The 17244-nt window shown below is 52.9% G+C and overlaps 1 protein-coding gene across 1 annotated transcript in view; it reads left to right on the plus strand.

Moving 5' to 3' along the window:
* MYO18B (myosin XVIIIB) overlaps positions 1-17244 on the plus strand; it is a 248228-nt gene that overhangs the window by 48812 nt on the left and 182172 nt on the right. The window contains exons 8-10 of the mRNA XM_060269663.1: positions 4116-4314; positions 4566-4708; positions 5384-5484. Of these exons, the coding sequence (XP_060125646.1) occupies positions 4116-4314; positions 4566-4708; positions 5384-5484 (443 nt within the window). The remainder of the gene's footprint in view (positions 1-4115; positions 4315-4565; positions 4709-5383; positions 5485-17244) is intronic.

Consider the following 17244-nt stretch of genomic DNA (forward strand, 5'->3'; position numbering starts at 1 on the left):
AAGGACAAGGACGAGAACATGCAAGATTCTCCGTTCTTGCCCATGGGACTTGGACTGCCAGCTGGGCACCTGCATCTCCTGCTCCTACTCCCTCTGCCACCACCCACTGACCAGACATACTCAGCACTCTGGCTGCAACCGCTGTATTTTTTTGGGGTGGTGGTGGTGGTGGCTCCTGTTCCTGCCATAGGGAGGAGCCATCTCTGCTGGCTCACCTGCCTGTCCGTGTGCTTCTGCTTGGCTGCTGCACGTCAAGCCACACAGAGAAAGAGCAAGCAGGTGGAGGAAGGAGGGATGCGCAGCAGTGGTGGTGGGAGAAGTATTGAGGGGGCTGGACTCCAAGAGGAAAATTATGGGGGGGGGATAGGAAAGGTACCCCAGCCCCCTAGAGCTGGTGCCTATGATGACAGATGGCCATCCAATCTCTGCTTAAAAGCCTCCAACGAAGCAAGAGTCCACAACCTCCTGAGAGACCATTTCACTGTTGAACTGCTCATAATGTCAGATAGTTCTTCCTGATGTTTAGTTGGAATCTCCTTCCTTCTAAGTTGAAGCCATTGGTTTCCAAACCCTTGATCATCTTTGTTGTCCTCCTCTGCACATATTCCAGCTTGTCAACATCCTTCTTAAATTGAGGTACCCAGAACTGGACACAGTATTCCAGCTGTGGTCTCACCAAGGCATACTAGAGTAGTAATGTTGCTTCCCTTGACCTGGATGCTATATTTTTGTGGATGCAGCCTACAATAGAATTAGCTTTTTGCTTTTTTTTTTTTTGCTTCTGCTTCTGCTGCTGCATCACACTTTTGACTCTTGTTAAGTTTGTGGTCCACCAAGACCCCCTGGATCCTTCTCACATGTACTACAGGTGTCCCCCATATTATATTTGTGCATCTGGTTCTTCCTGCCTAATAGAGTGGGACTATTACTTCCCTTGATTGGGACACTCTACTGTTGATGACATTAGCTTTCTTTCTTTTTTGCAGCTGCATCACACTGTTGACTCATGTTAAGCTCCTTTTCACATTTACTACTAGTAAGCCAGGTGACCCCCATCTTATACTGTATTTATGCATCTGGTCCTTCCTGCCTGAGTGCAGAACCTTACACTTGTTCCTGTTGAAATTCATTTTATTAGTTTGGGCCCAGTTATCCAATCAGTTAAGGTTATTTTGAATCCTGATTCTGTCTTCTACAGCATTAGCTTCCCCTCCCAAATTTGATGAGCATCTCCTCAATTCCTTTGTCCAAGTCGTTTATAAAGACATTGAACTGGAACTCTCCGCAACCCTTCCCCTCTGCAGAGAGGTGGGACCGATTCGGATGGTCCGCCCCCGCCACTTAATGGATCCAAATCGTTTACAGAGAGTGGTAGGGGATGTTTTATCCCATGTTGATGGCCTTTCAGCCGATTCCCTGGTGGCCTGCTGGAATGTGGAGTTAACTAGGGCTAGTGACTGTCTGGCTCCAATTGCATGGAGCCCGGACAGCCCCGTGGTTTTCCATGGATCTGAGGGCAATGAAACAAATGCTGAGACGGCTAGAGCGCCGGTGGCGGATAACTCACGGGTTAGAGCTCAGTGTCAAGCCTACCAAGTACCGGTAGTGACGGCGAAGAATACTTTCTTCACCGCCTCTATTGCATCTGCAGAAAACAGCAGCAGGAGACTCTTTCAGGTGGTTCACAATTTAGCGGAACCACCTGCTCCACCAGGGCACAGTATGGGCCACATGATCTCCTGCAATGATTTTGCAAAGTTTTTTGCAGATAAAGTCACTCAGATTCGGGTAGAGGTAGACTCCACAGTGGGAGCAGGGCCGGGGCGGGGGAGTGCTAGAGTCCTGTCTAGGTTGCGTGGGATCAATTCCAATCTGTTACCTCCAAGGATGTGGACAGGATGCTTGGACGAGTGAAACCAACCACCTGTCTCCTTGATCCTTGCCCATCTTGGCTTATAAAGGATAGCCGGGAAGGGCTGGGCGATGGGCTTCACGGGGTGGTGAATGCTTCTCTCTGTGAGGGAGCCTTCCCAGACCTGCTGAAAGAGGCGGTTATTAAACCACTTCTTAAAAAACCATCTTTAGATGTGGCCAATATGGCCAACTATCGCCCAGTCTCAAATCTTCCATTCTTGGGCAAGGTGATTGAGCGAGTGGTTGTTGAACAACTCCAGGCACACCTGGAAGAAGCGGACCATTTGGATCTCTTCCAGTCGGGATTCAGGCCTCATCATGGGTCTGAAACTGCCTTGGTCGCACTGGTTGATAATCTCCAACAGGCTAGGGACAAAGGTGAAAGCTGTTTCCTGGTTCTGCTGGATTTCTCAGCGGCTTTTGACACCATCGATCATAACATCTTTCTGGACTGTCTAGAGGGGTTGGGAGCTGGGGTCACTGTCATACAGGGGTTCCGCTCCTTCCTCCTGGGCTGTGTTCAGAAAGTGGTGGTGGGGGATGAGTGTTCAGACCCGTGGGCTCTCACTTGTGGGGTGCCTCAGGGTTCTGTCCTCTCCCCCATGCTTTTCAACATCTACATGCAGCCGCTGGGAGAGATCATCAGGGGGTTTGGGCTGGGTGTTCATCAGTATGCGGATGATACCCAGCTCTACCTCTCTTTCAAATCAGAACCAGTGAAGGTGGTGAAGGTCTTTTGTGAGTGCCTGGAGGCGGTTGGAGGATGGATGGCGGCTAACAGATTGAGGTTGAATCCTGACGAGACAGAAGTACTGTTTGTGGGGAACAGGAGGCGGGCTGGTGTGGAGGACTCCCTGGTCCTGAATGTGCCCCTGAAGGACCAGGTGCGCAGCCTGGGAGTAATTTTGGACTCACAGCTGTCCATGGAGGCGCAGGTCAATTCTGTGTCCAGGGCAGCTGTCTACCAGCTTCATCTGGTACGCAGGCTGAGACCCTACCTGCCTGCAGACTGTCTCGCCAGAGTGGTGCATGCTCTAGTATATCTCGCTTGGACTACTGCAATGCGCTGTATGTGGGGCTACCTTTGAAGTTGACCCGGAAACTACAACTAATCCAGAATGCGGCAGCTAGACTGGTGACCGGGAGCGGCCGCCAAGGCCACATAACACTGGTCTTGAAAGACCTACATTGGCTCCCAGTACGTTTCTGAGCACAATTCAGAGTGTTGGTGCTGACCTTTAAGCCCTAAATGGCCTCGGTCAAGTATACTTGAAAGAGTGTCTCCACCCCCATTGTTCAGCACAGACACTGAGGTCCAACTCTGAGGGCCTTCTGGTGGTTCCCTTGTTGAGAGAAGCCAAGTTGCAGGGAAGAAGAAGAGGAGTTTGGATTTGATATCCCACATTATCACTACCTGAAGGAGTCTCAAAGCGGCTAACATTCTCCTTTCCCTTCCTCTCCCACAACAAACACTCTGTGAGGTGAGTGGGGCTGAGAGACTTCAGAGAAGTGTGACTAGCCCAAGGTCACCCAGCAGCTGCATGTGAAGGAGCGGAGACGGGAACCGGTTCCCCAGATTACGAGTCTACCGCTCTTAACCATTACACCACACTGGCAGAGGGCCTTCTCAGTAGTGGCCCCCCCACCAGATGTCAAAGAGAAATACAACTACTAGACTTTTAGAAGACATCTGAAGGCAGCCCTGTTTAGGGGAGCGTTTAATGTTTAATATATTATTGTATTTTAATATTCTGTTGGAAGCTGCCCAGAGTTGCTGGGGACACCCAGCCAGATGGGCGGGGTATAAATAATAATCTTTTATTATTGAACAACAAAGGGCCCAGGACAGAACCCTGTGGCATCTTACTTGTAATATTTTTCCAGGATTATGAGGAACCATTAATGGGTTCTCTTTAGGTTCAGTCAGTCAACCATCTCCAAATCCACCTATCAGTTACCTCATTCAGCACCCATTTTACCAGCTTCCTTGCAATAATTTCATGGGAGACCTTGTCAAAAACCTTACAAATCAAGACATATTATGTCCACAGCATTCCCATGGTGCACTAAGCTTGTAAAATAAATGAGTTTTGTCAGGCATGACTTGTTTTGAGAATCCTGCGCTGGGTCTTAGTAATCACAGCATCCTTTTCTAAGTTCTCACAGGCATATTGTTTAATTATCTGTTCACCTTTTCTCAGGCATTCAAGGGCAAGCGGGATGGACTGTCCCCACACATTTTTTCTGTGACACAGAGGGCCTACTGGCACATGCTTATGCAACGGCAGGATCAGACCATCATGCCCTTGGGCAGGAACAATGCTGGCAAGACCACCTGCTGCCAGAACACCCTGGAATACCTGGTGGCCACAGTGGGCAGCATGGACAACAGAGTCACAGGTAAGCCTTTGCTTGAGGCAGCAGGTGATTGGCTAAGGAGGCAGGGGCCTCCGTGTGCAGGAGATCTTTCTCTGGGCCTCCATCATCCCTGAAAAACCTGCTTGGTCCAGCATTGCCTGGAGGGCATGGTGGGGGTTTCCTTGGGGGGGGGGTTGTAGTGGGGGAAATTGCATGATGGTCTGCAGGCTGGAGGTGGGAGGGATGAGATGAAATTGTTTAGAAAACAGACAGTGAGTGTTTGATATTTGCAGTGGAGAAAATCCAGGCCATGTTCAGGGTGCTGAGAGCCTTTGGGACGGTGACGACCAGCCACAACAAAGCCTCCACCCGCTTCTCCATGGTCATGGCACTGGATTTCAGTGCCACTGGCCACATCACAGCTGCTCATCTCCAGGTAATGCTTCTGTTGCCTCCCTTGGAAGTGGCGTCTCTCTCTGTGTGTGTTGGTGAGATGGGGACACCTAGAGGAAACCTCCAATGGCAGAAGGAAGCTGAGGAGTGGAAGATTTGTGATCTTCTCCTTTGGTCTCAGTCTGCTTCCTGAACTCTAGAGTTGCACCACCAGCCATTGAGTGGCATCCTCTGAGTGGTGGCAGGCAGTGGGATGGATGCTGGCTGTCAGGGCTTGTGTGTGGCTACTCTCGAGTAAAGACGCCAAAGTCCGCCCTGTCTTTAACAGGTTTATTGTGCATAGTATTTACAGTGCAGAGGTGCCAGAAAACATGACCCCCTAGTCACTCGCAGAATCCGGGAGTGGACATTCCCTGTTATGTGACCAGCATAAGAGCTTGGGCACCCCAAAACACTGCCTCCCCTCCTTACACTTTGTACTGTGCCTTAATTGGGATGCCGGAAGTGGCTGCCCCGTCCCTTCAGCCTGTTGACCTGGGCGGTGCAAGGGCTCTGCAACATCGCTGAGCCCTCTCTCCTCCACCCCCTGACTCCCCCCCCCCCCGCCTGACTGGCTGCTGCTGCTCTCACTGGGCGTGGTGCTTGTCAACAGGAGAGGTGGAGGCTCCTTGTACGGAGGTCCCCTGACACTGGCATTCTCTCTTTTTTCTCTGCCCAGACAATGCTGCTGGAAAGGATCCGTGTGGTGCAGCAGCCAGAGGGAGAGAGCACCTTCAATGTCTTTTCTCAGATGCTGGCAGGGCTGGATCTGGATCAGAGGTATTGCCCAAAGGGAAGGGGGAGAGGCTGGTCTTTGTATGATACTCTGGTGAGCATCCCATGGGAGTGGAGGTGGTGGGAATGACACCTGCCCCCTATTCAGATATGCCTGAGGTGGCTCACACTGTGATATTCTGGGCCCTAAGAATGTGAGTGATGGTGTGCTGGATTCAGTCCAAACGCCCATCTAGCCCAGCAGCCTGTCCTCCCCATGGCCACCCAGATGCCCCAAAGGGAAGCCCCCAAGCAAGACCTGCTGTTGCTCCTCAGCAACATGGATTCAGTGATAGACTGTTTCTAAGCATGCAAGATTCATTTAATGTAGTTCAGTTTCAGAAGGTACATAAGGATCTCCTTGTTGAATCAAAGCCAATGGTCCATCTAGTCCACCACCCCACTTCTAACAGGGCCCAGCCAGAATGGAGGAAGAAAATGCAGGCTGTGGGTAGGTTGGTGGTTGTTATGTACTGAGCTGAATCGAGTATATTTCAGTGGTTATTTGCCCCCAACATCTAATCCGCAGAGGAAGACTGCCTCTGTGGCCATAGCTCAGGGGCCGAACACAAGCTTTGCACACAGAAGGTTCTGGGTTCAATCTCCAGACAGATCAGTAGGGAAAGACCCCTGTCTGAAAGAGCCCCTGCCAGTCCGTGTAGAGAGTCCTGAGCTAGATGAACCAATGGTATATGCCAGCCTCCCCTGTTCCACAGAGGTGTCACTTGTGGGTAGTAGCTGACAATAGCTTTCTCCTCCTCCATAAATTACCGTACTCTCATCCCCCTTTAAAGTCATCCAAGTTGGTGGCCATTGCCCTCACTGGACCACCCTGCTCCTCTCCTTTATTGTCCTAAACCTCCCTTTCCTTACTGACCTGGAGCTCCTCTTTTATGTAAAGAGGGGAGAGAGCATTCTTTCTCTGGACAAGTGGAAAACATTAATAACTTTCATGGACCGTGACTGTTTCCCACAAGCACAAGATCATAAGAGCCTGTTAGATCAGGACAATGGCTCACCTATTACAGCATCTTGCTCTCACAGTAGCCAGCCAGGTGACTCTGGGACACCTGCAAGCAGGACCTGAGCCCAAGAGCAGCCCTCTCCCACTCCTGTGTTTTCCAGCAACTGGGAATCAGAAACATTGCTACCCTCAGTTGCGGAGGCAGAGCACAGCTGTTGTGGCTAGGAGTCATGGACAGCCTTCTCAGCGAATCTGTCCAATCCTCTTTTAAAGCCATGCAAGTTGGTGGCCATTGCTGCCTCCTGTGGGAGGGAGTTCCATAGTTTAACTATGCAATGCATGAAGATGTCTCTTAAGAGAATTGTGCTCTTCCATTCTGTCAAATTATGTGAGGGGCTTAGAAATAAATGAATTGCAAACTGATTGGAAGTGTGGCAAACTGAATTTAAGACAGGAAAAGTGGAAAACCCCAAATTGACAAATTTGTCGATCCATAGTTGATGTTGGGAAAGGATTGGTCTGATTATGAAGGAACCTCATTTCACCTGTAGAGGGCACAAGAGGACTGAGAAACCCTCCCAGGACTGGCTTAGGCTCACCATTCATCATTTTGCTACCTGAGGCAGGTAATGAGACGCAAGCAGGGCCTGGTGGGATCCTGCCAATCTCTTTTGGAGGCCAGCTATCTTACTTTACTCTGCCCAGGAAGAAGAGAGGCAGTTATTGTTCCCAGTGCAAGATCTGGACACGTAGTTCTAGTGACACATACACAATCCATTGTCTGATTAGGATTTGAAAGCAGCAGTTGCTAAACAAAAACAAATGTGTTGTTACTCAGGGAGGGAGATACATTTTGTTTTAACTCCTTGGTTTGTACACCATTGGGTTCCTGCTGTGTTTAATTTGAATTTGAAGTAGCCCAAAGCCTTTCTCTAGGGTGTAAAAAGAATCCAAAATGGGAAGAAGCTGCTGGGGGATCCTATGATCTCTTGAGGCAGCTCCTTCCAATGACATCAGGATGCTTTTCATAACGCTTTGTCAAGATCTGCTTCCTTGCTGCAATTTGCTCCTTGCCGTTCTGCTCCTGCCCTGCTCCTGGAGTAACAGAGAAAGCACGCCTGTTCAATCTTCTGCATGATTTTCTTTTTTAAAGACCATATCTACTCTACTAAGTGGTGTGCAGAAAATGAAAGCAAAAGACAACTTGAACTACAATTACTTCTACAAGAATATGCAGATGCATATAAAAATGTTGCCTTAATACAAATTACTAATGCATGTAAACCATTATCAATTTCTCCTGCTCCTGGCATACCCACCCCTCTTGGCCTCACCCAGGACTCAACTTACCCACCCTGGCACCTGCACCCAGGGCCCAAACTAACTCACAGCTGTTCCTGGGAAATCTCCCATAGAGGGGAAGGTTCCTGGAAGCTCCTGCCACCGCCCTAGTCTCTCCCTCCAGGCCTGCTTTTTATGGAGCCTCCTCAGGCTGCTGCTCACAGGTGTGACCCACTCAGCAGCCAGCTGCCCTCTCCACACCCAATTCCAGGTGCAGCAGGTTTGGTGAGTTCCCCAGGGGGCATAGCTGCCAAGTTATCCCTTTTTAAAGGGATTTTCCCTAATGCTGAATAGGCTTCCTCGCGAGAAAAGGGAAAACTTGGCAGCTATGCCAGGGGGTTCCAATGATGGAAGAAGGACGCCCCTCCACTCACAATTCATTCACCAGCCTCTACCCTCTCCACCTCCATCTACATGATGATCCGCCTGATACTTCCAGACAGCTCTCTTGGAATGGGGCTTCCAGAGTGGGGCTAATTAATCCCAAATTGCATGTTTGTTTTGGGTTTGGGGGTGTGTGCCATCCACCTGCTCATTGCCTCTAGGTCAGCAAACTTTTTCAACAGGGGTCTGGTCCACTGACCCTCAGACCTTGTGGGGGGCTGGACTATATTTTGAAAAAATATATGAATGAATTCCTATGGCTCACAAGTAACCCAGAGATGCATTTTAAATAAAAACACACATTCTACTTATGTAAAAACATGCTGATTCCTGGACCATCCAAGGGGCAGATTTAGAAGGTGATTGGGCTGGATCCGGCCCCCAGGCCTTAGTTTGCCTAACCATGCTCTAGGCCAGGGGTAGGCAACCTAGGGCCCGTGGGCCGGATCCAGCCCAATCATCTTCTCAGTCTGGCCCATGGACGGTCTGGGAATCAGCGTGTTTTTACATGAGTAGAATGTGTGCTTTTATTTAAAATGCATCTCTGGGTTATTTGTGGGGCATAGAAATTTTTTCATTTCCCCCCCCAAAATATAGTCCAGCCCACCACATGGTCTGAGGGACGGTGGACCGGCTCACAGCTGAAAAATGTTGCGGACCCCTGCTCTAGGCCGTCAGTGGGCTCATTGACCATTGATAGAAAGACTCCCCCCCCCTTTTAAAAATAATTTTACCATATGCAGTTGCATAGAGATTATTTTTTAGGATGGGGTTGGGGTTCTAGGCCTCACATAGTGCAAGGTTGTGAGTTATTAATGAACACATATTTCACATGTTCCATCGGATGCACAGAGAAGGGGCAGGATGCACCAACTCAGATGGCTTTAAAAGAGATCAAGGACTCAGCTATGTTAGTAAAAACAACAATGTTTTGAATGCATTATAAACATGCAACACCAGATGGCCCCAGAGAGCCAAAAAAATCTATGCAATTTTTCATAGCGGTTTTTTTCTTTTGTTATACCGATTTAATTTCTGACTTACTTATAGCTCTCCCCCCCCCATGAGTAGATCCACCCTCAGACAAATTCACCAAGGATAAAGCTAGTAAAGGAAAAGGTAAAGGGACCCCTGACCGTTAGGTCCAGTCGTGACTGACTCTGGGGTTGCGGCGCTCATCTCGCTCTATAGACCGAGGGAGCCGGCGTTTGTCGGCAGGCAGCTTCCGGGTCATGTGGCTAGCATGACTAAAACGCTTCTGGCGAACCAGAGCAGCACACGGAAACGCCGTTTACCTTCCCGCCAGAGCAGTTCCTATTTATCTACTTGCACTTTGAGGTGCTTTTGAACTGCTAGGTGGGCAGGAGCTGGGACCGAGCAACGGGAGCTCACCCTGTCGTGGGGATGCAAACCACCGACCTTCTGATCAGCAAGCCCTAGGGCTCTGTGGTTTAACCCACAGCGCCACCCGCGTCTACTCAAAGGCCACAGTCAGAGGCAATAGTGCTTCTGAATGCTGGAAACCACAGGAAGGGAGAGGGTTCTTGTGCTTGGGTCCTGCTTGCTGGTTTCCCACAGGCATCTTGGGTGGTGTGAGGGACAAGGGATACAGGGAAGTCCCTCCCATCTTAAGTTCCAGCCCATCACCAAGCGCTGGAGAGAGTAAGGAGAGCTCTGCCTCCAGCGGAGAGTCAGGAAGTGGTGTCCGAGGCTCAGGCAGGGTTGTGGAGCCCATGCCTCAGGTGGGACAGGAAGTTGGACGCACGGGGGGGAGGCCAATCCCCCCAACTCCCGAATTGCGACGCAAACGTAGGGGGAAGAGGTTGGGTCTGCCAAAGTTGTGGTGCTGGAAGAAAACGCGCCAATCGCCATTCGGGAATTCTGACACCTCACCTTAAGGATGCATTTTTATTGCTCTGAACACTGTAAATAATCAGCACTAAATAAAAACCTTAAAAGACCATGCTGGAGTCGTTACTCTAGAGTAGCCATACCAGGCCCTCTGACAGCAACTCCCGAATCTTTTTTGGCTACTTTGGAGTGCAGCGATGAGCGCTCAAGAGGCTGAGCATTGGAGGCTGGAGGCTGAAGCAGCGAAGCAGGAGCTACAGACCCTCACAGCGCACGCACAGCAGCAATTGCATGCCGCTCAGGAGGAAGCGCGAGGGGCGCAGGAGGAGCTGAACAAGCTGGTGGACCAGGTGAGGACAAAAGAGGAGACTGAGAAACAGCTAAGGGTGATGGTATTAGACCTGCAGAAAAAGTTGGAAGAGGAGAAAGCCGCTAGAGGTGGGGGGGCACCCCAGCCGCAGCTAGTCCAAGTGAGAAGGGGACAGAGCCTAGTCACCAAGTTCAGCGGAGACCCGAGGGAGTACCTCGGATTCGAGACTGAGATAAATTATGCGCTGGAATTGCATGCAGCAGAATTCCCAGATGACGCGCACAGAGTCTACTTTATCATAGAGCATTTGACGGGGGCCGCCCGGGAATGGGTAAGACCGCTCATCGCGCAAAAAAATCCTTGCATGAAGAACGCAACTTTATTTCTAGAAGCTTTAAAATTAATGTACGCTAGCGACAGTGAAATGGAGGCCACTAAACAGGAGCTTCATGACCTAACACAAGGAAAATCGACAGTTAGAGACTACTGGGCGAAATTCACCATGCTGGTGCACAAACTGGGGTGGGATCTGAACAGTGAGCCAGTGAAATCAGCCTTCTACCTAGGTTTGCATGCAGACGTTAAGGATGAGCTGGCAAGAGGTCCTAGACCGCAGACTATGGATCAGCTCAGCAAAGCGGCGCTAGCGGTGGGGGTGAGGCAGGAATCCAGATGGTATGACAAACAAGCGACGCGCGCAGCAAAACCTTGATTCCCACGCTCTCAGGACAGACCACATCACCAAAACCCACCCCAGGGACCGCCCCCAGACCCGCCCAGACCAAGCCCAGAGCCGGAACCGATGGAGATCGGGGGAGCGCGCGCGCGGGCTTTTCAAACCCCGGCGGCGCCAAAACGCAAGGAGGGAAGAGGAGGGAATTGCTTTCTCTGCAACTCCCCCCCGGCATCGCGTCAGAGACTGCCCTCATCGCAGGGAGTGGCAAGGAAAGGCGGGAACGGTTGTACCTTCCCCCACTGACGTAGCACCACAGCAGGGAAACGAGACAGCCTGGCTGCAGGAGACAAGGGGCAGCAGCCAGGCACAGTCAGCAGTGAACAGCCCCAGCCCGCCCACCCGCACAGAGAGGAGCAGAGCCAGCCCACCCCTCCCAGAGCAGGAGTGGTTCTAGAAGTCACGCTGACGCTCCCAAATGGCTACCCCCTGTCAGTCCTCGCCTTAATTGACAGTGGGGCATCTGCCAACTTCTTCTCGAGAAACTTTGCAGAAGAGCACCAAATCCAACTTCTGCAGCTGGATTTTCCCCTGCATGTGGCCACCATTGATGGCAGAGAGTTGCTGGGAGGGGCCATCACTCATCAAACCCCCCCCATGAGAATGACGGTGGGAAGGCACTCAGAGACACTGGCTTTCAACGTCACGACCATCTCAGACCCCCCCATCGTTTTGGGAATGAGCTGGCTGGCGCGCCACGACCCTTCCATAAGTTGGCACCAGAGATGCATCACGTTTGGGTCGGACTTTTGTCTGGAACATTGCATGCAGCACCAACCAGGGGAGGGGCCTCCGATAGCCACGGTGGCCACCATGCATGTTGTCACAGATGGGGTGTTGGCTAGTCCCGAGTAAGCACTCCACACATCCTCTGGATTTTCATAGTTTTATTGTGCATGCTATATACAGTGGTGAGATGTCTCAAATCATGTCTGCTCTGCATGGGGCAGAAGCCCACAATGGCGTCTCGTGGGCTCTGACCCCCCTTTTAAGACTCCAAACGCCCCTCCTCCTTGCTCTATGGGTCCTCCGTGGTCCCAAACCAGGCTCCTGAGGTGCCGTTCTCTCTCCTCCCTCCTTTCCAGCCCCTGCTGAAGCTAGCTCCTCCCCTGCTTCCCTGCTACCAACCTGGAGCTGAGCCACCAGGACTCTGCAGAGCCCTGGACCCGTCTTAACCCTTCCTGTTCCTGATTTGAACTCCCAGACTTGCTGCTGCTCTCCCATCTGGTGGAAGTAAGCAGAGTGGGCTGCTCTCTGCAAGCCCTCTCTCTTACATCCACCCCCCCTCCAGGCTCCCCCCCCCTTTCTGAGGCCTGGTTTGCCTGGTCTGATGTCTGTAAAGAGGGCTGGAAGCCTGACAGGTCTTCCTCCTCTGTAGTGTGTGTAAAATCCTGTTCCCCGTCGGTGCTGGGTGGCTGGTCCGTGTAGTTCCTTCCGTTGTCATCCTCCTCCTCCCTCTGGAAAATTGCTTCCGATTCCCGGAGGGCTCCTTGGGTCTGCGTCTCCCCTGCTCCCCACCTGGGATCGCCCTCCCCCTCTGTGTTCCCTGTGCTACTGACGTGTGGTGGTTTGGGTCTGTGGGAGAAAGGAGCGTGCAGTTCCAGTGTGCGGTCCTCCCCTTGCATGGTGTGCGTGGTTGCCTCCGCGTTTTGGAAAGCAGGAGTGCCCTGCCTGGCCATCAGACATTTTAACCCCCCCTCCCCCCACCGGGAGCCCGGGCTCGCTGTGGCACTGTAGACCTCCTCCTCTTCCTTTCTTTCTGGAACCTCTTGGCTGCCTTCTCCCTCCACCCTTCTGTCTAGTATCTTTTGTGTGATTTCCTCCCCCTCTCTCCTGTCAGCGTCTTGTGTTGGATGTGTGTCACGTCCTCTGAACCTTGGGCTTTCCCTGAAGTGTGAGAGCAAAGACCTGTGACCCACGGGATGGACCTTTCTCGCTGTAGGTACTTCCCCCCTGAAGGTGACAGGGTTGATCTGTGTCAGAACCTTGAAGGGCCCCAGCCTTCTGGGTGCCAGCTTCTTCCCCCTTCCCCCCATGGGAAGGCCTTCTGACCACAGCCAGACCCTGTCCCCTCCGTGGAAGACCTTCTCCAGTCCCCTGTGATGGTCTGCCCCCTCCTTGTAAGCCTCATTGCCCCTTGCCACGTCTCCATCCAGTTGTTGGTGTACTGTCTCCCTCCTCTCACCCCATGCCTCAATAGGTGGTCCCCCAATCTCCCCCTCCCCCTGCTCTGGGAAGGCTCTGGGGTTTCGCCCAAGACTGGCCTTACTGGGTGTGAGCCTCGTGAAGACATGTACTGCATGCCCCTCCGTGGGGTTGTCATGATATTGCTTGAGAATCTTCCCTCTGAGGGAGTCCTGGGGCATATACCGGGCATCATTGCTAAAGAGTAACCCCTCTTTCTCGGCAAGCCCTTCCCCTGCCCCCTTTTTCTCCCTCAAGTCCCTCCGTATGTTCTGGGTAAAAGTGTCCTCTTTGGTGAGTCGGCTCAGTTTCTCTTCCTGCATCCCCGCCTCTGCGTCGTTCCATCCGCCTGGGGAGCTGATGTGGTGTGATCCTGAGGATTCTCCTTCTTTCCTGCAGTGCTCCATGCCGTCTGCATCTCCAAAGGTGAGATCTCCCCGGCGCTGGCTGCCCACAGGGTCATTGTCCATTAAGTCCAAAGCTAGTACTTCTGCGTGCTTGTTCACTGTCATCTTCCGAGAGGGGGTCTGTCACGTGACCTCACCCTCCTGCAATTCCCTGCTGTCTATGGCCGAGACGCTCATGGGAAGCTTCCTTGGGAAAAGGGGAATCTGATTCTGCCTAGCAAAGTCCACCGATAGGAAATCATTGCTGCTGCCCCTGCAGAGAAGCCCGACTGTCTCCTGGGTCTGGCCTCTTGGCAGCTGCAGACTTACTTCCATCTCTTTGTCGTGCTGTGGGGTGTTACAGGAGGGCTCAGTTGTTGGTGCTCTGCCTGGCCCCTCCCCTCCTGATCTGGCATCCAGGCTTGTGTCTGTGCCTGCCTGCTCTCGCCATTCCTTCCTCTGGGGGCAGTGTTCCACCCAGTGGCTGGGTGCATTGTAAAGGCATCTCCCGCCTTTCTCTTCCCTCTGTTTTCCCGCGTCAGCGTTTGAAAGTACCCGCGCGCGGGCTTTGTCCCTCTGCATCACATCTGGCTGGAGGGGGCTGTGCTGTGCTGCAGCTGCCTCCCCGGGACTGTATGGGAACTTGTGGCCGCTGCCTTTCCCCTCCGTCTGTCCCCTCTGCCCGGACTCGCCTCTCAGCCTCCTGCACTTCCACGCCACCATGCCTCTCAGTCTTAGAGCCAGCTTGTGCTGAGGGTCGCCCTACGAAGTGCTGGCCCGTCCCGAGTGTCCTCTCTGCTTGTCCAGCCTCCGCTCCCCCGGCTTGGCTGTGTTCAGAGCTGCTCGGTTCACTAAGCTTGGCTTCCCCTGTGCCCGGGTGCCTACCTGGTGCTTGAGCCGTTCCATAGTTGCAGGGTGCTGGCAACTCAGGCCAATCCTCCCTCGGCATCTCTCTCTTCTGCTTTAGATGCTGCCAACTTCATGCCGGCTGCTACATTTGCAGCCCTCTTCCCTCGGGGTAGCCATCAAAAGATTGTGGGCTTGCTGTCACAGATGGGGTGTTGGCTAGTCCCGAGTAAGCACTCCACACATCCTCTGGATTTTCATAGTTTTATTGTGCATGCTATATACAGTGGTGAGATGTCTCAAATCATGTCTGCTCTGCATGGGGCAGAAGCCCACAATGGCATCTCGTGGGCTCTGACCCCCCTTTTAAGACTCCAAACGCCCCTCCTCCTTGCTCTATGGGTCCTCCGTGGTCCCAAACCAGGCTCCTGAGGTGCCGTTCTCTCTCCTCCCTCCTTTCCAGCCCCTGCTGAAGCTAGCTCCTCCCCTGCTTCCCTGCTACCAACCTGGAGCTGAGCCACCAGGACTCTGCAGAGCCCTGGACCCGTCTTAACCCTTCCTGTTCCTGATTTGAACTCCCAGACTTGCTGCTGCTCTCCCATCTGGTGGAAGTAAGCAGAGTGGGCTGCTCTCTGCAAGCCCTCTCTCTTACACACGTCAAAGGGGGTGAGGCGATACCCAAGCCGTACTGGGACCTGCAGGAGGTCTTCAGCGAAGCGGAGTCCGACCACCTACCCCCACACAGGCCTTTTGACTGCCAGATCAACCTGGTGCCAGGGGCAACTATACCCCCAGCCAAGCTGTACGCCATGTCAGACCAGGAACTGGAGGATCTGCGCGCTTTCATCGACAAGAACCTCAAGCGGGGGTTCATCAGAGAAAGCAAGGCAGCAGGGGGCAGCCCGGTCTTCTGGGTGGACAAGAAAGACACGCAACAGCGCCGCCTGGTGGTGGATTTTAGACGGCTGAATTCGGTGACAGAGCCAGTGGCTTTCCCCATGCCCAGAGTGGATGATCTCCTGACAGCGGCACGCAGGGGCAAGATTTTCACCAAGCTAGACCTGAGGGGGGCGTACAACTTGATCAGGATCCGGGAAGGCGATGAATGGAAGACCACGATGTTCACGCCTCTGGGCTCTTTTGAATATCTGGTGATGCCCTTCGGGTTGCAAGGGGGCTCAGCCTGCTTCCAGGCCTTCATGCACCACGTCCTGGGGTCCCTCCTCTTCAAGAACTGCCTGGTCTTTCTGGATGACATCCTTATCTATTCCAATGACCCAGTGCAGCATGTGAAGGATGTCAGGGAGGTGTTGCAGCGCCTGAAGGACAACCACCTGTATGTGAAGCTGGAGAAGTGCAAGTTTCACACCAAGGAGGTGGACTTCTTGGGCTACAAGCTGTCAGACAAGGGACTGGCAATGGACAAGGACAAGGTGCAGACCATCCTGGACTGGCACAGCCCCAGGACGCGCAAAGATGCCCAACGACTACTAGGCTTCGCTAACTTCTACAGGAAGTTCATCCAGAACTTCTCTCGGGTCACGGCTCCCATCACCGACTGCCTGAGAGGCAAGCAGAAGTTCAGGTGGACACCAGAGGCACAAGCAGCGTTCGAAAGCCTCAAGAGGGTGTTCGCGTCAGACCAGCACCTGTTCCACGTGGTGCAGGATGCGCCCCTACGCCTGGAGACAGATGCTTCTGATAAAGCTGTGGGAGCGATTCTGTTGCAACTGGACGCCAACAGAGAGTGGAGACCCTGTGCCTTCTTCTCCAGGAAGCTGACCCAGCCTGAACGCAACTACACAGTGTTTGATAGGGAACTTCTCGCGATCCACGCGGCGTTCCAGCACTGGCGACACTTCCTGGTGGGCGCCAAGCACCCCATCCAGGTGTGCACAGACCACAAGAACCTGGAGTTCTGGAGAACGGCCAGGGTGCTCAACCAGCGGCAGATACGGTGGGCAGACTTCTTCTCGAACTTCAACTTCTCCATCCACTACATCCCGGGGGAGCAGAACGTCAGGGCGGATGCCCTCTCCCGCAAGCCAGAGTACATGGAGGAGGAGTTGCCACCAGCACCCAGGCACGTTTTCCCCCCATCTGCATGGTCATGCGGTGCATCAGTGGTGTGCGAGGCAGAACTCACAGCACTGACGGCAGCGGATGAATTTGCCACCCGCATCTTCAGAGACCTGAGAGGGGGGAGGGAGCAGGCCAAAGACTTTGAGGAGAAGAGGGGTTTACTTTTTTACAGGGGAGCCCTGTACCTCCCGACCAAACAGCTGAGAGGTAAGGTTCTCAAGCAGATGCACGACAACCCAACGGCGGGTCATTTCGGAAGGGACAAAACCACTCACCTAGTCATGAGACACTTCTGGTGGCCAGGGGTGCGGGAGGATGTTCGGGATTATGTCAGGGGATGTGACACCTGCCAGCGAGCAAAGGTGGTCAGAGCGCCACCAGCAGGTTTGCTGGAGCCATTAGCCACACCGCACAGGCCGTGGGAAGTAGTGTCCATGGACTTCATCACAGACCTGCCGTCGTCCAGGGGCAAGACCGCAGTGTTGGTGGTGGTGGACCTCATGTCCAAAATGTGCCACTTTATACCGTGTGCCAGGGCGGTCTCGGCAGAAGAGACGGCCAAACTGTTTGTGGACCACGTATTCCGACTGCATGGATTGCCTTTAAGAGTTATTTCGGATCGTGGCCGCCAATTTGTTTCCAGGTTCTGGCGACGGCTCATGAACCTCCTGCAGGTGGAGGTCAG

Source organism: Zootoca vivipara, chromosome 17, assembly GCF_963506605.1.
Source record: "Zootoca vivipara chromosome 17, rZooViv1.1, whole genome shotgun sequence".
NCBI lineage: Eukaryota > Metazoa > Chordata > Lepidosauria > Squamata > Lacertidae > Zootoca > Zootoca vivipara.